This window comes from Onychomys torridus, chromosome 21 (assembly GCF_903995425.1).
Source record: "Onychomys torridus chromosome 21, mOncTor1.1, whole genome shotgun sequence".
NCBI classification, from domain to species: Eukaryota; Metazoa; Chordata; class Mammalia; order Rodentia; family Cricetidae; genus Onychomys; species Onychomys torridus.
In genome coordinates this window covers 34175368-34196342 of record NC_050463.1, presented here as the reverse complement: position 1 = coordinate 34196342, position 20975 = coordinate 34175368, and the positions used below count along the sequence as shown (strand labels likewise).

Genomic DNA, 20975 nt, shown 5'->3' with positions numbered 1-20975 from the left:
GAGTAACAAAGAATAACAAAACAGTTGTAGGATTTAGAAAAACAGCACCAGTAGAATGTGTATATAATTATAAAATGGGTTATTAGATTAGTTTAGATTAGAGGCTGCATAATATCACAGTTGCTGTCTGGAGATCTTGAGAAGCCAGGGGCTACTTGGTTCCGAAAGCTTGGGCGTGTCAAAGCCAAAAGGATCAATGATGCCATCCTAGTTTGAGGCTTGAAGGCTTGGAAGTTCCTAGTCACTGCTGTGATCGACCCATAAAGACAGAAGTAGCGGGGAGTCTGGGCAAGGATAGCAGTAAGGAGAATCAAGCTTGAGCAGCTTTTTGCTTGTTTGTAGACAGGGTTTCTTTGTGTGGCCTTTGCTGTCCTAAAACTAGCTCTGTAGACCAGGCTGGCCTCGAACTCACAGAGCTCCACCTGCCTCTGCCTCCCAAGTGCTGGATTAAAGGCGTGCGTGCCTCTGCTCCCTGACATTTCCTCCCCCCTTCTTTAATTGAAACAAGGGTTGTACATTGCACATGTACTCTACAACTGAATTATGTCCCCCAACTCTGACCTCATTTATTGTGTGGGAATAATAATGTGGAGTAGGGTTGTTGAGAGCATTGAGTGGTAATCCAGGCAAAGAGCATCTTGGAGCAGTGCTAAGCACACTGTGCAATGTTGATTAAGCTATTATTACTGTATGAAAGGATCCTTATCCTTTGATATACTCTCAAGACACTCGTTTGCATGCACATACAGGATAAAAAAAAAAGTCCATATTAGAAAATGGCCGTTTTGAAATACTGTTAGTGTGCTATTAGTGAAAGAACTGAGGTTGGAACCTGGTTTCTTAAATTCTAGACCAGGAGACATTCAAAGGTGACTGTATTTGATTTTTAATCCCTCTCAGAGACACTTGGTTTTACTTGATAAAAACCTTAAGTGTTGACTGTTAGCTGCCTATGCTGATCATTGTACAGCACAGTGGCTGGAGGGTGCGCTTAGTCTTCTTGCCACTGGATGGGGCTTGTGTAACACTGAAGTCGGGTAGGTTGGCTGGCCTTGAATGTTCGGTGCTCCTCATGCCTCTGACTCCCCAGCAATGCTCTCATGGGCATGTGCCACCATATGTGGCTCAGGTGCGTTTTCTGATGTGGTTTCTCTCTTGAGCAGCTGACTGTTGATACACATGTTTACTGTAGTAAATGAAGTACTCTTGTAAGCTGAATCTCAGGAATCAATAGAAAGAAAATTCTGTGAGTGTGTTTTTACATAAGCATAACCTATTTGGGAGACATTGCTCATTGGATCAAATCCTGTATTTGTCTCTTTCAGCAGATGACAGGATTGCAGTAGAATCTGATTATTCCCCTTGGCAGCATCTTAGAGGGTTATTGTGCTTTCCTGTCTTCTCAGGCAGCTGAGCTAGTTAGTTATTTTTGCTCTGGTCTGTAGCATGAATCTTAAAGAATCTTGTTAATAAAATAAACCCGAGGCCAGTTATTGGGGTGAATGCTGGAAGATCAGAGAGACAGAACAAGCCACAGCTACCTCTCCTCGACAGTTCCTCAGCTGCTCAGACTGCAAACTTCTAAGTCCTCATCCAGAATGAATCTCAGCTGAACTGTGCTGCTCCAAAGCCTGAATGCTTAACCAGCCAAATGCTTAACCAGGCAAATGCTTCTAGTTTCTGGTCTTCACGCCTTATATATCTTTCTACTTTCTGCCGTCACTCCCTGAGATTAAAGGCTGGATTTCTGGGATTAAAGGCATGTGTCACCATGCCTGGCAGTTTCTAATGTGGCCTTGAACTCAGAGATCCAGAGGTATTTCTGTCTCTGGAATGCTAGGATTAAAGGCATGGTGTTCTACCACTGCCTATCCTCATGTTTAATATTGTGGCCGTCCTGTTCTCTGACCCCAGATAAGTTTATTTCAGGGAACACACAGTATTTTGGAGAACACAATACCACCACACTGGTCCCTAAATTTAAAAAAGATGATTTATTATTTTATATGCATGGGTGTTTTCCTGCATGCTTATATGTCATCACATGTGTGCCTAGTGTCCACAGAGGTCAGAAGAGGGCATTGGGTCCTCTGGAACTGGACTTACAGACTGTCATGAGCCGCCATGTGAGTGGCTGGGAATTGAACCCCTGTCTTCTACAAGAGCAAGTGCTCTTAACTGCTGAGCCAATTCTGTAGTCTTGATTCCTAAATTTTATCCTAAGCCTTTCCGGTTAATTTTCCACATTTAGCTATATACTGGACATATATGGGAGTATAAAAACTACATGCTGGTATAGCAAAAGTATTTACTTAGGAAAAAGTTAGGAGCTGTAAAGTTGTCTTTGTAAGCTGTGCTGGTGGTACACGCCTATAATTCTAGCCACTTGCAAGAGGATAGAGAGTTTGAGACCATTGTGAGCTTTACATAGCCAGACTCTATCTCAAAACAAATAGATTGTGACTGCAGGGGAAAATTGGAGTGGCCATGCTAAGAAACATGAGTATCTTTGTTTTTACACAGTGATGATCCAGTCAACATTTTCCATGTGGGAGAGAGGGTGTACTTGCAAATATGGCTCCTTGGTTGGCCTAATTTTTATTTCTGTTGATGTAGTAGGTACAACAAGTTCTTACCCTGTGCCCACCTTGTTTTGCCTTTCTCAGACAGTTTTTGGCTCTTTCTGTTAGTAGGCTGTATTTCTGTAACCTTTAAAAAAAACAAAAAACAAAGCCCAACAATTTTTAGGTTCCCATTCTTACTCTTGTGGAACATAGGAATTGAGTGCCATAGGACGTTTCTGGTACCCTGTTGTTCTCTTCTCAAATAACAACAGACTTGGTCATGGCTTAACCAAGTAGTGCACTGTAGTTGGGGTTTCCTTCTTTTTCTTCTTTAATTTAGTCCCTTCTTTTCAGTCACCCAGATTTTCAGGTACTCTCCTTCAACTCAAACAGAATCAGTAGACCTTGTTTATTGTATTGCTATTTCCTCTTCCATAATCTACCCCTCCTCCTCTTTTTCCTCCTCTTTTTTTTTTTTTTTAAAGACCAAGTCTCTTGTAGCTCAGACTGACCTTGAACTTGCTATGTAGCTGAGGCTCAACTGCCCCCTGAGTGCAGGGTTGATAGTGTGAAGCACCACTCTTGAAAATAACTTACTTCTATTGCTCTCCAGGCCAATTTGACCTGTCTTTTTTCCTATGTCCCTCTCTCATGGTTTGGTAAAACTGTCTCCTTGTGGCTGTCTACAGGATGTATGTGTAGAGAAATTCACACTGTGCCTCAGAATGCTTTCACTTGGTAGAAGGAAACCCAAAGAGAAATAGGAGAAAGGGTATAAAGATTAATGTGCACATGAATGCCAGAACCACACAGAAGCATGAAATTCAAAGAAGAATCAGATGGTTGAAGCTTAACAGTCCTTTTGAGAAAGGGAGAGGAAGATAGGCATCAGGAATTTAGGGTTAGAAAATGACTTTTAGGCTGCTCTTGAATAGAGTTAGTCAGTTTTCAGAAGGTTCCTGCCTGGTGGTGCCAATAGGTCAGGGAAAGTGAAGAGTCAGCTGTATTCCAAGCAGGCTGTCTTCTGTGCAGGTAAACCCTTGGGTGTGATCACCTTCTGCCGTGTGCCAGGAGAGTGGAGCTCAATGTTCCCTTGATGTTTCTCCTACCTGCACTTGAACAGCTCCCATGATTGTTTGCTGTCATTGGTGTGGAAAAAGGTTAGGAGACTGTGCAGCTCACCCTGTTGTGGCGCCATTCTCTGAGGCACCTCTGTGCTAGCTAACACACGGGAGCTGAACTGTTTGTTATCCTTCAGGTCTGAGAGTAGCGTTCATTTAGTATTGGCTAGACACACACTGAAAATACTTGGTGTGTCTGTGTTCATATGTGTAAATGTGGTGTCCAGGCGTCTAATTTTCTGAGACAGCATCTTTTACTAACCTTGGGATCCTCCTCTATCTTCACCTGTGTCCCTAACCCCCTAGTGCTGGAGCTACAAACGTGCTGCCGGCCACACTTGGCTTTTTGAGTACTGGAGTCAGGACCTCATGCTTGCACAATGTGATGGTGAGCTTTAATCGTCAACTTGACAAACCTAGAGTCAGCTGGGGAGAGAGTTTTAATGAGGGATTGTCCGCATTGGACTGTCCTGTTGGCATGTCGTTAGGTTTATTGACATGGGCGGACTACCCCAGTGGGAAGCACCATTCTCCAGGCAGAGGATTCTGGACTGTCAAACTGGAGGAGTGGAGCTAGCACAAGCGAGCAAGGGGCGTGTCCATCCATGTCTCTCCGCTTGGGGTGTGATGTGACAGCTGCTTTAGGCTCCTACCACTGGGACTGCTCCTCTGGCGACTCAACCAAAACTGTGGCTAAAGGAAGCCTTTCTCTGTTGGTCGGCGCACCAAGTGGCCTGATTCTCAGGTGCTTTGGATGTAATATGACTTGTTCTGTTTCTCTGCAAGCCCTTGTAAGCTTTCCCCGGTGTTTCCTGCATCTTGGTGTAAGGCATCCTTCATTCAGGATGATGTCTTGATGCGTCTTTCAGTTCAGAAGTCAATCTCTCTGGTTTTAAGCTTTTTAGAGCGGGTGGTGAACATTGACTGAATGTGGTCCTGGAAGAAATTCAAAGCGCTTAGGATGAGGTTTCTTTTTAATTTTTTTAAAATTTATTTTTATTTTGTGTGTATGGGTTTTTTTTTTTTTTTTACCCACTTTTTGTACCTCCCATATCTATGCAATACCTGAGGAGGCCAGCAGAGGGCACCAGGTCCCCTGTAACTGGAGTTAGAGGCAGTTGTGAGCCACCATATGGGTGCTTGGAATTGAACTGGGTCTTCTGTATAACAGCCATACTCTTAACTGCTGTGCCTTCTCTTCAGCCCCTAGGGTGATGTTTTTATCCTGACCAATTTGACTCATGAATTTCTGAATGTTTTATCATCTTCCCAGATGCCTTTTTGTTAGTGATTTCCAGTTTAATCTTTGGGATCAGAATGCATACATTGTATGATTTCAATACATGTAAACATATTTTATTGTGGTACATGTTCATTGTGTGCTGTAAGTAAGAGTGTGGGATCCCAGCACTTGGAAGGCAGAGGCAGGCAGAGCTCTCTGAGTTGGAGGCTAGCCTGGTCTATATCGTGAGTCCCACGCCAGTGAAGGCTACAGAGTCAGACTCTGTCTCAAAAAAAAAAAAGTACGTGGGGGTGCAGGTGAGTAGGGATTTTCCTATCTATATATTAAAAATAATTTTTAAATAAATAGGCATTAAATTTCCCAACTAAAATATTAAGTATTTAAATTTTTTTCTTATTTCCTCACTTGCAGAAGCTCTTTCTATATAGATATTGTTCCTATCAGGCTGGGTCTTTTATTACTCAATTCAGCTTGTGGACACGTATATTCCTGTGTGGCATTTACTGTTAGTGTATATGTATAAGCAAGCAGGTTTCAAAGGTATAAGCATTTGACTTCAGAAAATTTTATAATTGCCAAGAATGAAGCAACAATTGTAATTTACCCTCTCTGCGTTACAGGAATAGACTTTAAGATCAAAACAGTTGAACTGCAAGGCAAGAAGATCAAGCTACAGATATGGTAAGTGGCAGGTTTACTTACGGTTTGTGGTGAGACTCCCCTTTGCCATTTGTTTAGCGTTCTAGACTGCCCTCCGGAAGCAAGCAGCCAGCGGCTTCCAGGAAGGAATACACAGCCATTGACTTGAGAGCCTACGCACTGTCTGTGCCTAGACTGTATGACTCTGAGAGTGCCCTGTGCCTAGACTGTAGAACTCCATAGTGCCCTGTGCCTAGACTGTATTACTCCATAGTGCCCGGCGCCTAGACTGTATAATTCCATAGTGCACTGTGCCTAGACTATGTAACTCCATAGTGCCCAGTGCCTAGACTGTGTAACTCCATAGTGCCCTGTGCCTAGACTGTAGAACTCCATAGTGCCCTGTGCCTAGACTGTAGAACTCCATAGTGCCCTGTGCCTAGACTGTAGAACTCCATAGTGCCCTGTGCCTAGACTGTAGAACTCCATAGTGCCCTGTGCCTAGACTGTATGACTCCATAGTGCCCAGTGCCTAGACTGTGTAACTCCATAGTGCACTGTGCCTAGACTATGTAACTCCATAGTGCACTGTGCCTAGACTGTGTAACTCCATAGTGCCCTGTGCCTAGACTGTATGACTCCATAGTGCCCTGTGCCTAGACTGTGTAACTCCATAGTGCACTGTGCCTAGACTGTGTAACTCCATAGTGCCCAGTGCCTAGACTGTGTAACTCCATAGTGCCCTGTGCCTAGACTGTATGACTCCATAGTGCCCTGTGCCTAGACTGTATAACTAACTCCGAGAGTGCCCTGTGCCTAGACTATAGAATTAACTCTGAGAGTGCCCCAGCACACAGCTCCGCCAACCCGAGTGGGGGTCGAGAGGGAAGGAGCTGCCTTGATCCTCAGGACTGTAGCACTCCTTTTACAGCATGTCACTGGGAATAATAGTGTTTACAGCATTCTCTCCTCTGTGCATCTTTTATTTTATTCGGGAAAGTTCTGCCTCTGACTCATAATTTTAGAAACCCGACCACACTAACTAGACTGGTAAAGACAACAGTGTCAGATATTTAACATCAGCTTGGCTTATTGGTTTTAAGTGTGTTGATGGAGCCGGTTCTGCTGACTATAGCCACTCTGTACACAGGATCTTTGGGAAGTGCTGTCTTACAACGTTTCAGGAACGATATGTTGTTATCCTAGAGCACTGGGTTAGACTTGGACTTGTGTGAGAAGTTCTAAAAATAAATTCAGCAAATAGTCAGCCCTAGCCCTGAGCAGAGGGGCTGTTAGTTGCCAGTTAGTCCAGAGGTAGTGAGGCAAGGAGCCTTTTCTCTTGGTTTGAAGTAAGTTGTTTGAGAGATGGCTCAGTGTTTAAAACATGAACTTCTGCAGAGGACCCAAGTTCAATTGCCCCCACCTACATCAGGCAGCTCACAAACTACTTGTAACTCCTGCTCTGGGGAATTTTGATACCTTTGGCTTCTGCAGGTACCTGCGTGCACGCACGCACACACTAATAAAAATAAAATAAAATAAAAAAATACACTGCTCCTTGCCAGTCTGCAGAGGCTGGGTATTGTAATGAGAATCCATGTGTGGAACTCAGGGAAGGATAGGTGGAGGAAACCAGATTGAGCCCAGCATGGTATCTGTAATCCCAGTTTGGGAGAAGTGGAGACAAGATGATCAGGAACTCAAGGCTACACACTAGGTTCCAGGAGAGCCCTGGCTACATGCTACCATATTTAAAAACACACAAGGTCATTTGGGTAAGGTACAATCGTATTGAAAAGTGTAAATGTATGAAGTATGCAAAAATGGGACACAGAAAACTTTAAAAGATTAATAACTTGGGTTATTCTAACAGAAATGGGAGGCAATAATTAAGTGTTGTGTTTCTGAAAAATGAAGACAAGTTTTTAAAGACAGGCACAGTGGGGGCTGGAGCAGATGGCTGAGTGCTTAAGAGCATTGACTAACCTTCCAGAGGACCCAGGTTCAATTCCCAGCACCCACATGACAGCTCACAGCTATCTGTAACTCCAGTTCCAGAGGACCTGACACCCTCGCCCAGATATACCTGCAGATGAAACACCAATGTACATAAAATAAATTTAAAAAAATCAAACAGGCTCAGTGAGATGGCTCAATAGGGAAAGGAGGCGCCATCAAACCTAAAAACCTGCATTTGACCCTCAGAGCCCACATGGCGGAAGGCAGTACCTGCCCCCCCCCCCCCAAATTATCCTCTCATCTCCACATGTATGTCTTGGCATAGATTTGCCTCTCCTCAAAAAATAGGAAAATAAATGTTAAATAAGTCAGCCAGGCATGGTGGCATATGCCCTTAATCCCATCACTCACTCAGAAGGCAGAAGCAGCTAGATCTCTGTAAGTCCGAGGCCAATCTGGTCTACAGATCAAGCTCCAGGACAGCTAGGGCTACCCAGAGAAACCCTGTCTCAAACAAAGACAACTGTTAGCCACAGAGTCATTTTCCTGGCCAGCAATTCTATCATCCTGAGGATCCTAAAGTCTTCTGTATACTCTGTGCTGGTGACTTTATCCTTTACCCAGAGACAGTGGCCTTATTTTAGCACTGCTTTTTTCCTACTGTGTTAGACATGATTAGAAGGGCTTTATCACTAAATATAGGAAATTGGAAGTTTCTTATACACAGGCTGAGATGAGGCTGTGCCAGAGTAGAGTTGCAGTGACCAAATGCCTTGCAAAGGACTCTAGAGTCCTCAGGATGATGGAAATGTTGATCAGGACAATATTTGTATGGTTGACAGTGGCTGATGGAGCATTCACACCCTGAACAACATAATTGTTGCAGTCCCTCGTGGAAAAACAGCCTTGAACCTGGTCTGCTTGCCATCATGAGTCTGTTTCTGCACTGGCAAACCTAGGAACTGAGGAGCTAGCTCAATGGTTAAGATTTTACTGTACAAATAGGAGGACCAGAGTTCAGATCCCCAGAATCCACTTAACTACTGAGTGGGTGGCAGCATTGGCCTGCCTTTCCAGTATGGAAAGATAGAGAAGAGGTCTTCAGCAAGCTGGCTCTGGAGACTAGCCATATTGGCAAGTTCTGAGTTTGCTTGAGTGACCCTGTCTTGATGAATCATATGGAAGAGCAGTATCAACCCTGGGCCTACACACACACACACACACACACACACACACACACACACCACAGACACACGGAAATGGGAAAAGAAAGAAACCAACAACCTCTCACTCTTGAAGACACCCATCCCTCCGGAAAAACTGAAGGGGCTTCTTGAGGGGTAAGGAGAAGGATCCATCTCCTCCAGGACCTTGGTAGCCTTGGTCTTGGTCTAATCTCCGCAAGTTCTGTAGCCAGTCATTGTGGCTGGCTCCTCCCTTGGAAGAGCCCCAGTCTGCCTGGCTTCTCTTTTTCCCCCCAGTCATTCTCTAGCATTCCTTGTGGTTTAAATTTTAAAATATGTGTAAGTATGTCTATGTGTGGGTATGTGCTGTGCCGGCAGAGGCGACAGGCATCAGTCCCCTGGACCTGGAGTTACAGGTGGTTTTGAGCCACACAACAGGAGCTGACCCTGGTTTGTGACTGTGTACACGCTCTTAACGCTGAGCTGTTTCTGTTCTCCCGCCATGCCCTGTTTTAAAGGTTTTCAATATCAGTTTTTAAGCCTGCACTTTTGGTTTGTTTCGTAGTAGGTTTATTAAGACATAATTCACATGCCATTTTACCAGTGAAAGTGCCCAATTCAGTGGTTTTTAGTTTAGTCACAAGATTGTATAGTCATCATTGCAGATTTAGAATACTTACTCTCAAAAGGAACTCCGCACTTTGACACCCTGTTCTCCCAAACCTTTTAGTTCTCAGTCTGTCTCTTAGCTTCCCTGTCTAGACATTTCTTATGTCTAGTATTATGTAATATCTGATAGTTTGACTAGCTGCTGTTGCTCTTAGCATGTCAATCAAGATTCATCTGGTTTATACATGCGTACAGGCACCATTGCCTTTCCACGTCTGGGCTAGTATGAAGTGTATGAGGGTATGTTTGTCTGTCTGTCTATCAGTCTGTGTGTGTCTGTGTTGTCCAAGGAGGGAGAAGAAGGCATCAGATCCTCTGGAGGTGGAGTTATAGACAATCACTTGTGAGTCACCTGATGTAAGTGCTGGGAACTGAACTTGAGTCCTTTGAAAGAGAGAGCAGCAAAAACTTTAACTGCTGAAGCAGTTCTCCAGTCCCATGTCTAATGCTTGGAGCAAAGGCCAGACTTAGCTAAAATATCTGAATAATTCTACGTTGCTTCCAGTAACAGGTGAGGGTTCCAATTTCTGTAGGTCCTTGCCAACATGCCTTTCTTATTATAATCATCCTAGAGAAGTTGAAGTGCTATCATTGTAGTTTGGTTTACTTTTCATTTCTGCTTGATGATGATGTTGGACCTCTTAAGTATTTATTGACTATGTAAGCATAGATTTTTGTAAAAATGCATTTATATATTTTGCTTATTTTAAAAATTTATTTATGTATTTTATGTATATGGGTGCTTTGTCTGCATGCATGTCACACCAGCAAACATACCCCTGCCCGCTCCCATGAATTAACTGACAAAAGTATATGGAAAAACAGCAACTGCAGATAGTCTGTATAGCTGTTTGCTGAGGGAAGGAGTGGGTGGGATGTATCTCAATGGTAGATCTCTTGTTAGTCATACTTAAGCCATGAGTTCAGTTTTCAACACTGCAAAAAGACAAAGGTTGCTAGGAGGTTTTGTTGTTTTAAACATAGACAGCATCTTCTAAAATTATGTAGACTAGTATAGCGAAACAGTTTTAACAAAGTGCACTAAGAAGAATCAGTCATAGGAGTTTAAAGTCTCACCACACCACCCCCCCCCACACACACACACACACAGGGTTTCTCTGTGTAGCAGCTCTGGCTGTCCTGGAACTACTTCTTACTCTGTAGACCAGGCTAGCCTGTCCCTGTCTCCCAAGTACTAGGATTAAAAGCATGGGTCACCACACCTGGCTTGCCCAATGATTTTAAAGTATTTTATTCAACAGCAGTAGAGCAAGACTGTATGGTAAAGAGGAAGACATAGACACATAGAATATTAAAACAGAATAAAGGGAGCCAAGAAGCTGGTTCAGTGAATAAAGGTACTTGCCATCAATTACAACTGAGTTTGATCCGGTGACCCACAAGGTGGAAAAAGAGTATTCTGCCCTGAAAGTTGTCCTGTGACCTCCACATATATACCATGGTGTACACATGCCCTTCTACATATATATACCCCCAATAAGTAAATATAATTTTTTTTTTGCCTGCATGTGTATATGTACACCATGTGCATGCTGGTGCCTGTGGGGGTTAGAAGAAGGTGTCGGATCTCCTAGAACTGGAGTTACAAGTGGTTGTGAGCCATCTGATGTGGGCTGGGAACAGAGCCTGGGTCCTCTGCAAGAGGAACAAGTCCTCTTAACTGCTGACCCATATCGCCAGCCCCAACATGTAGTAAGTGTGCAAAGAAGTATTTATACATATACAAGTAAGTAAAAGGCAAGAATGAAATCTGAATTCTGTCTTAGATAATGCTAATGTCAAGTTATAGTTTTGCTACTGTGCTACAGATACCTTTGTGTTACTTTATGGGCAAGGCATAGTGGTGCACACCTTTAATCCCAGTAGTTGGAAGGCAGAGGCAAGAGAATCTCTTGAGTTTGAGGCCAACCAGGGCTAAGTAGTGAAGCCTTGTTTTAGAAAGGGATGTGGTTAGAGCAGGCAGACAGCTCTGCTGTGTTATGAGCACTGAGTGCTCTTCCAGAGGACGACCCAGGTTCAGTTCTTAGCACCCATCCACATGGCTTACAACTGTCCTCAATTCCAGTTCCAAGGGTTCTGGTTCCCTCTTCTGGCTTCTACAGGCGCCAGGCATGCGCACGTTGCGTATACATGCAGGCCAACAAAACATTCAGACACGTAAGTTAAAAATAATTTTTAGCCAGGCAGTGGTGGCTCAAGCCTGTAATCCCAGCACTCGGGAGGCAGAGCCAGGTAGATCTCTGTGAGTTCGAGGCCAACCTGGGCTACATAGTGAGTTCCAGGACAGGCTCAAAGCTACACAGAGAAACCCTGTCTCGGAAAAAACAAAAAACAAAAAAACTGATGCCCTCTTCTGGTCTCTGAAAGGTACCAGGCAAGCAAAACCCTTACACATTTACATAAGATAAAAAGTTAAAGAGAGGTGAGAGAGGGGCTGGAGAGATGGCTCAGTGACAGAGAGCACTGGCTGCTCTTTGGAGGACCTAGGTTCAAGTCCCAGCATCCTCATGGCAGCTCATAACTAACTAACTCAAGGCCAAGGAGATCTGATGCCCTCTTCTGGCTTCCATGGGCACAAGGCATACATGTGGTACACAGACATACATGCAGGCAAAACACTCACACACAGAAAAATAAAAATAATTTTAAAAATTCAATACAATGAATGAGATGGAAAAGCGTGGAGGTGGGGATGTAGTACAGTGGCGGACTACCTGACTAGCATGTGCAAGACCCAGGCCAGGCTGCAGTGAGTGAGTGAGTAAACTAACAAACAGCAGTCTTTAATGGTCTAAGAATTTCACATGCTTTCGTGTTTTATTGTGGGGTAAGATACTGAGTAAAATGGACCCAGGAGTTCTTATATGGCTTGTGGGTATGGAAATAATTTCAAAACATTTTTTGTCACTTGCTACTGTTTTCTTCCCTTCAGCTCAGTGTGAGTAGGTCATTAATTTCCTCCAACTATTAAGTATGGAGCTGGGCATTCCTGGGCCGCCAGCACTTAGGAGGCTGAGGCCAGTCTGTCTCAAAGAGTTCAATGGGTGCTTGTTCTGTTTCCCCTTTGTGGTAAATAGTGGATTTCAATCTGTACTTTTGCTACTATTCAGTTTTGTCCTTTATTTGGAGTGTGGTGATAGTAAGATGCTTCAATCAATTCTTGACTGTTTGTTTCAGGGACACAGCAGGCCAGGAGCGATTTCACACCATCACAACTTCCTACTACAGAGGAGCGATGGGCATCATGCTAGTGTATGACATCACCAATGGCAAAAGTTTCGAGAACATCAGCAAGTGGCTTAGAAACATAGATGAGGTAAGACTGGGAGGTGCCTAACCCTCCCTCCTTCGCCAGCTGAGTAGTGATCTTCAAACTTCATTCACGAGTTCTGTATGTACGAGATAATAAGAACTACTGGCGGTGATTGTTTTTCACTGAATTGAATAAGTTAAAATTTTTTAATGATTAAGTTATAGAAAGGTTATATTGGTTCTTGACATTTTGACATGTTTAGATATAAACACAGTAAATCTAACCAAAAGGAAGTAGTACCAAATGCATGTGAAGTTAACAGTTTTTTTGTAAGCTGAAGTTACATATCAAAGCGTTATTTATTTCATGGCTACAGCTTTGAGACTTCCCGTTGGAATTGTTACTCATGCCATATTGCTGTCCTCTAACATGGACATTTCACTAGGACTTTGGAGGGTTACATGAAGCAGGGTAACTACGTGGCTGTAGAAATACTCAGGGAAGGGCGTTTTAGACCAAAGATGTTAGTTGCCCTTAACCCAGTTCTTGGGAGGCTTGATCTCATGTTACTTCCCTAAAACACAGAGATATTTGTGTGAGGTGTGTAGATGCATGTTTGGTATAGATGGGGCTATGCTTGTCAGGGCACACATGTAGGGTCAGAAGACAACCTCCTTCACCTTTACATGGCTTTCAGGGACCTGATTCATGGTAACAGGCTGGCACAGCAAGCTTGGCTTCTTTTCTTTTTTCTTTTTTTAGTTTTTCGAGACTGGCTTTCTCTGTGTAACCTTGGCTGTCCTGGAACTCGCTCTGTAAACCAGGCTGGCCTGGAACTCAAAGATCCACCTGCCTCTACTTGCCAAGTACTGGGATTAAAGGCTTGGCCACCAGTGCCCAGCTCACAGCAAGCATCTTGATCCACTGAATTGTCTCATTGGCTTGAAGCTCTTTGTGTGATTTACGAGTATTGTCTGTTTTGTGGATGGTCTTGTCGGCGTCTTTTGACTCATCTCAGACTGGTCTCGAACTTCTAATCCTCCTGCCTCTTGCAGCTTCCTGCGTAGCAGGCAAGCAGTCTGCCAACTGAGCTATCCCCAGTCCTTTTCACTCTTTCGCATACTGGAAGGCAGGAGAGAAAAGTGGGGTCACCTGCTGGGACATGAGTTGAGAAAGCTGCCCCAACTCCCAGTCTGGTTGAAGTTCTGCCAAGGGACTGCCAACATAGCTTACATGTGGGTTCCCTACAGAGAGAGACTCTTCTGTATAGAGACACCCACAGCCCAGTAAGGGTTTAAATGAGAGCAACCTGTGCTTAAGGCAATGTGAGGCAGCCATGTGTGGCCTTCCTCCTTTCCTAGATATTAGCTTGTAATTTTCTGGAAATTTTATGACTTAAACTTCTTTTACAATGAAAATGTGTCTTAGCTCCCTGTTAGTTCTTGTGATCTGTGGTTTTACCTTACCAGTCTGTAATCCTATCCAGTGTGTCTCAGAAATCACCCTGTGATGCCATTTACAGAAAAAGAGGGGGTGGAAACAGGTGGAAGGTCCCTTAGAACAAAGTAATTTAAAAACCATCAAAAAATCCCAGGCATGGTGATGCACGCCTTTAATCCCAGCACTTGGGAAGCAGAAGCAGGCAGATCTCTATGAGTTCGAGGCTCCCAAAGCTACACAGTGAAACTTCACTTAAAAAACAAAACAAAACAAAAAAAGAAACACAACTCAAATGTCTAATGGTTGTTAACATCTTAAATGTGACTCTTGAACTCATGTCCACAGTTGGCTATGCACAGTTCCTTCCCCAAGTGCCTCATTTTCTACTAACGTCTGTGCCTAAGTGTATGTTCACAATCTCAGTAACTTCAGCTGTTTCACGCTGACTTGTCCTGGGATTCTCTCTTTTTAAACAATGGTTTTTACTTATAGGAGTGTACCTGTATGAGTAAATACCATGTGTGGGTACCCACTGACTCCAGAAGAGATTATCAGATACCCTGAAGCTAGAGTTACAAGTGGTTGTTGTGATTACCTGGTGTGGGTGCTGGGAACTGAACTTGCGTTCTCAGGAAGAGCATCGAGTGCTCTTAGCTGCTGAACTGTCTCTCCAGCCCAAAGAGGAGAGAAGCTATTTTGCCAGGTTATGCTGAAATTCTTTTCTACAGTGAAATTAATGCTGCCACTTGGCTGCACAAAAGTTTGGTTTAGGTTTTGGTTGTTTGGTTTGGGTTTGGGTCTTTTAAGTCAAGGTCTCACATAGCCTAGGCTAGCCTCGACTCTGTGACCTTAATCCTTGATTCTTTTATCTCCGCCTCCCAACTGCTAGGACTACAGGCATACTCCACCATTCCTTTTTTTTTTAGACTTAGGTATGTGACTGTTTTGCCTACACATTTGTATGTTTGCTGTTTGCATGTCTGGTGCCATGGAAGTCAAAGGAGGCCCTCAGGTATCCTGGCCCTAGAGTTACAGGTGTGTGTGAGCCACTGTGTGGATGCTGGGAATCAACCTGGCTCCTCTGCAAGAGCAGCAGTGCTCTTGACTGCTGAGCATCTCTCCTACCCTGGCTTAGATTTAATTTAATGAATGAAGAACTTTAAAAAATTTTATTATGTATGCAGTGTCCTGCCTGCATGCCAGGAGAGAGCACCAGATCTCATTATAGGTGATCATGAGCCGCCATGTGGGTGATGAGAATTGAACTCAGGACCTCTGGAAGAACAACCAGTGTTCTTAACCTCTGAGCCATCTCTCCAGCCTGAATGAAGAATTTTTAATACCATTTTGACTTGTAAAAATGGAGGTGTTGCTGAGAAGTGAGTGTCAGCAATTTTTTAGGTACTTTTCTTCTTAGCTTTGCTATAGATAATTCTTCTAAGAGGGATGGTAGTTAGGAAGAAAGGAAGCCTGAGCTGAGGTCATAACTGCAAAGGTTTCCCACACCAATAGGAACATGTTTACTAACTAAGCAGTGTGTCCCTGCTCGGTGTTGCCACTGTTGGTCCTTTCTGTGGCACTTTAAAGCATATAAGTGCACAGCAGGGAGCCCGTCCAGGCACAAGCTCTTTCTTTCCCATGTGTGGATCTGTGTCCCTGCACTTCCATGCATGCCACACTCACAGATACAGGGAAAAGGACGTGAGTTTAAGAAACATACAGTCATGTTCAGAGAATACTAAGTCATAATTCATGTCAGTGTGCAAAAATACAGTTTTATCCCGTTTCAGCATGCCAATGAAGATGTGGAAAGAATGTTACTAGGAAACAAGTGTGACATGGACGATAAGAGGGTTGTACCTAAAGGCAAAGGAGAACAGGTAAGAGTCGACTGTGGAGGTGACGGAGCTCCTACTGCAGTGGGTGCGGTGCACTGGGCGGCTCTGCCGGGTCTTCCAGAAAGGGCTCTTTGGAAGCAGTGGCTTACCCTGTAGGAATCCTTTCCACTGCATAGCTAACATGGGGGCAGAGCCACACCCCTGCCTCGTGTGTGTCTGTAAGCTGCACAGAAGAGCATGTCAGTGATTGGTTTTGCTTTCATCTTAGAACTTAATGAAATGTGTCAATTATTAAGATTCTGAAGTTTGATCACTAAAAGACCATGGCAGGTGGAAATTAGATATATCATACCGAACTCTTAATGTAAGGACATAATACCCGATTCAGAGTATCTGAAATGAACTCTTGAGGTGGAGAGAGTTGTTTTATTATCTACCTCTCTTCTTAAGGTCTTGACCCATTAAAATGATCTGTGTTATGTATTCTAACTGATACCACTACCGTCAGAGTAAAATTATTATTTCCTCTAACATGTTACTGCCACAGTTGGCAGCCTGTATTTGGCAGTTGCATAACATTATTTTGCTTCTATTTTAGATCGCAAGGGAGCATGGTATTAGGTTTTTTGAGACTAGTGCAAAAGCAAATATAAACATCGAAAAGGCGTTCCTCACATTAGCTGAAGACATCCTCCGAAAGGTAAGTTTTTTTTTTATGCAGTGACACTTTTGAATTATTTTGTCCTGGTGGTGGTGGTAGGGGTCATTTTTGTTTATTTGTGCCAGGGTCTTACATGTACCTCAGGCTGTCCTGTGGCTCTGGTTTCTCCTGTCTTAGCCTTCTGGATGCTGGCATCACCCCACTACCTTGTGTTCTTTGTCTCTTACATACTGTGTTCACATAGAAGGTTTGGGTGCTGTAATTCCTAGACGATCACCCATTATCAGTATCTCCTCCTCCAGAATGAAGGGACTTGGAACTAGATGTCTAGAAAACCTGTGGAACCTTAAGGAGGTAGTCAGTGGTAGCCGCTGGTGTTCACTGTCTGCTCTCTGGTTCACACTGCTCCCCTGCAACTCCTTGGCCTTTAAAATTCTGTTGTGATACTCTTAAGAAACATGTGCAGGATGTTGGAGAAATGCAGAATGATAGAAAGGAGAAAGCCCACCCCTAAGAGTTAGGCAGTTAACATGTTGGTGTGTCCTTGGAGCTTCTTCTAAGTCTTGCCCACCCAACTATGTAACTGCATTTCGTCCCCTCCTCTTCCACTGACCCATGATTGAGATTGTCTTTTTGTTTGGTTTCTCTGTGTAGCTCTGGCTTTCCTGGAACTAGCTCTGTAGACCGGTCTGGCCTTGAACTCACAAAGACCACCTGCCTCTGCCTCCTGAGTGCTGGGATTAAAGGTGTGCTGCTGCACCACCACCACCACCACCACCACCACCAGTACATGCAGCCTGTTTGAAAAGGCAAATAACTGAACAGAGAAAGGCTCTTGGTGTCTCTAAAGTTAGACATGACCTAACAATGATTTTTGTGAGTTGTAAATAGTTTTTATTTGGAGGGACAGGATTTGCACAAGTTCTACAGCGCATTGTGGAGCTCAGAGACAGCGTGTAGGAGTCAGCTCCATCCTATTGTGTGGTCCCAAAGACTAAACTCAGTCATCAGGCTTAGCAACACCTTCCTTTCAAGACAAAACACAGGTCTTGCTGTGTAGTCCAGGCTGACCTAGAGTTCTTCATTTTCTGTCTTCTGAGTTTGGAGATTACCAGCATGTGCCTGGCTTAATGATGCTAAGTACTAAGTACTCTATTGACACACCTGCCCAGAAGAGTTAGGCAGGGATGGTTTGAGATGCTTTAGTGTTACCAAGAGACGTCTGTCACCCTCCACGGAGGAGGCCACCTAAAGGTCAACCAGAGACAGTTTCCAAGTGGAGACTTCGTGTGGTGGGGGAGGGCGGCGAGCTCCTGTGACCGTGACCGCCTTTTGTTGTATAGCTGATGTTGATGGCTCTCCACGTGGAGTCTGTTGTCCGTGCCAGTGGCTCCTTCCTCATGCTTGCCTCCTTGTGTTGTTGCAGACCCCTGTAAAAGAGCCCAACAGTGAAAACGTAGACATCAGCAGTGGAGGAGGCGTGACGGGCTGGAAGAGCAAATGCTGCTGAGCTCTCCTGTCCATCTGTCGCCATCCACCATCCGTTTCTCCTCTTGCTGCAAAATAAAGCCCTCTGTCCATTTTTAACTCTAAACAGACCTTTTTGTTCCTCATCTTAACTATTCAGTCCACCTATTTTATTTGTTCTTTCATCTGTGACTGCTTGCGGACTATTATAATTTTCTTCAAACAAACAAAAATGTATAGAAAATCATGTCTGTGACTTCATTTTCAGATGTACTTGCTCAGCTCACCACTGCACTTCTGTTGTATTATAGTCCAGTTCTTATCAACATTAAACTATAGCAATCATTTCAACTCTATTCTGCAAAATTGTATAAGAATAAAAGTTAGAATTAACAATTTTATTTTGTACAACAGTGGGATTTTCTGTCATGAATAATGTGCTTGAGTCCCTATAATCTATAGACGTGATAGCAAAGAAACAAAAGCCAGGAACCACTCATTTTCGCCTTGAATCTGTACGTGGGGTTAATTTTGTCCTGTGCCTTATGTGGAAAGGAACTTCTTTGGTTCTTCTTTTTTTGTTTGGAAGCATGTGCAGGAGACATTTCATCCAGCATCAGCCCGCTCAGATGCTGGGGTTTGCTGGCGGTAACTTTCACAGTAGTTACTGAGGACAAAGGGTGATACAGAAGGGACACTTGGTTTCCAGTCTCGTTTCCAGTGGCCTTGATATCGAAACCGATTCCTGCCACCAGGTCCCTCGGCCACTCTGTCCCTGCGTCTCATCTTTCTGCATGCTGCTTTGTTTGCCCACTGCTCCTGGTCTGAGTTATTTAAAGATGAAAGGTTTGTCGAGTTGACCATACAGCACTGATTTACCTTGCTAAGTAAACGGAAAGATAAATTCTAACTGCCTACTATCAGATGTCAGTTCATCTGTGTCGGCCCTCATTTACTCTCCTAAGACCTGTCCCGCTGTCTGCCTTCTGTTCCTCCCCTCCCCCTTGCTCTCCCTGTCTGTCCATTGAGTTTATGAAATGGAAGAGTTAATTGCATGCACTAGTGTTTGGAGGGTGTTGTGGTTTGTCTTTCTAATTAGGTATATATCCTATTCACTTTCCTAGAATAAACTTCTTAACCTGAATTTGAGTAGTCTCCACTCTGGCAACTCCTCTGGCAGTTGGGTAGCCAGGAAACACTGGTTCTGAAATAAATGTAAGGAGCACGAAGGAGGAGTGGATCTTAGTGACGTTTGCCAAATGTATTGAGATTTGGCCTCTGAAGAACACTTCAGTGTTAAGTTGTCTTTACTGTAAGATTTAGAAATACATTATAATATTATTACTGTCCCATCTTTACATCCTCTTGGAAAACTTGTATTACCATGGATTTTTAAAGAATACAAAGGACAGCGAAAGGCTTCTCATGTAAAGCTGAGATCTCTGGCTTTCTGACCCTTGCCTCTCTTCTTCTTTCTAGTCTGGCTTCATCGCTTCTCATTAGGACAGGGTAAGCTAAGTCCCCTATGCTGCTGGCATCCTAAGATGATACCTTTGTGGAAATAATTGTGAATAGCATGATTCATTTCGAGCAGAGGCTGAGTTTAGGACAGCAGCTTCCATTGAAAAGATTTCTGTGACACGCATTTTAATGACCTCTTGGCTCACACAAACAGTATAGGGACATATCTGCTAAGAGAACCCATGCATTTTTCAGATAGTGCCCTAAAGACAATTCTATATGCCTCACTGGTGGCTCTTAGTTTTTTTTTTTTTCCTCCCTCACTTGACTTTATCATTGTTTACTAGTAAAAAGCAGCATTGCCAAATAATCCCGGAGTTTCCACTCTGAAGAATGCAGTGTCTAAGCTTTTGAAGTGTAGGTTAAACCTGCCGTCTTCGGGTCCTCGCTGTTTGTGTTCTTCCCTCTCTCTGGAATGTGGCAGTCGCCGCTTTACTTTAAACCTCTTTAATCCTTGATTCAGTGACTTAAGGTTTGCAGCTCCACACTGGGATTTTGGCTAACAGACTGACAGTTTTGTTGTTTGCATAATTATAATTGGCATTGTACAGAGAAAGGAAATGGCTACCTTTTGTTAAATCTGCACTTTCTGAATATCAACAACAACAAAAAGGGAAACAGAGTATAAATCAACTTTTGTGTAATCTGTTTGAAACCTGAGTTTCATTTGCTCACTCTTAGGGCTCTGTCCCTTTCTGTAAGTCTCTTCTCACCAGACACCAACAGTTCAGTCCGTTCTCTGGTACTAGCTACAAATTCGGTTTCATACTCTACTTAACAATTTAAATAAACTGAAATATTTCTAGATGGTCTACTTCTGTTCATATAAAAACAAAACTTGATTTCCAACTGTGTGGTTTGGTTTTCATTTATTTCTGGATTGGAGGGTTGCTTCTGAAAACAGTACATGAGGGCATCCTGTTAAACATGGTAAAGATAGAAGGGAAGTCATTTTGTTGTGTATGGAAAACAGAAGGCGCTTGGAAGAACTGTGTAGCGAGCTGTATTTTAATCCCACAAGGAGCTCTGGGACATTAATCAGAATCACCCTGATAACAGGATGACCTCCCTGGTCCTCTCCAGCTCACACTATTCACTGTGCCAAGAGCCAAGTGAACCCGAGGATGACCAAGGGTACCCCGGTAGGCTCTCTGTCCTGAAGGATGGTGCGGCCGTGTTTAGACGATGACCCAGGGCGTGGCCTGGCCAAGTATTGGCGAAAGCCGTGTTCACCCCCATGTTAAGGCCTGGTCAGTAAAAGAGTGTGGCTGCTTGTCTCTGCTGAAGAATGTAGTTTCTAAGAGTCGTCTGACTGTCCTTAGTGCTCCCCTCTTCCAGACCCCAACGTACTCCTGTTGATGTTGAGGGTGAAGCCTCTGGTTGTCCCTTTGAAAT

The 20975-nt window shown here is 43.7% G+C and overlaps 1 protein-coding gene across 1 annotated transcript in view; it reads left to right on the top strand.

Annotated features, from left to right (window-relative positions):
* Positions 1-20429, top strand: part of Rab10 (RAB10, member RAS oncogene family) — a 48762-nt gene extending 28333 nt beyond the window's left edge. Inside the window, exons 2-6 of the mRNA XM_036171017.1 lie at positions 5549-5609; positions 12578-12716; positions 15884-15973; positions 16530-16631; positions 18019-20429. Of these exons, the coding sequence (XP_036026910.1) occupies positions 5549-5609; positions 12578-12716; positions 15884-15973; positions 16530-16631; positions 18019-18102 (476 nt within the window). The 3' untranslated portion in view covers positions 18103-20429. The remainder of the gene's footprint in view (positions 1-5548; positions 5610-12577; positions 12717-15883; positions 15974-16529; positions 16632-18018) is intronic.
* The last annotated feature ends 546 nt before the right edge of the window (positions 20430-20975 follow it).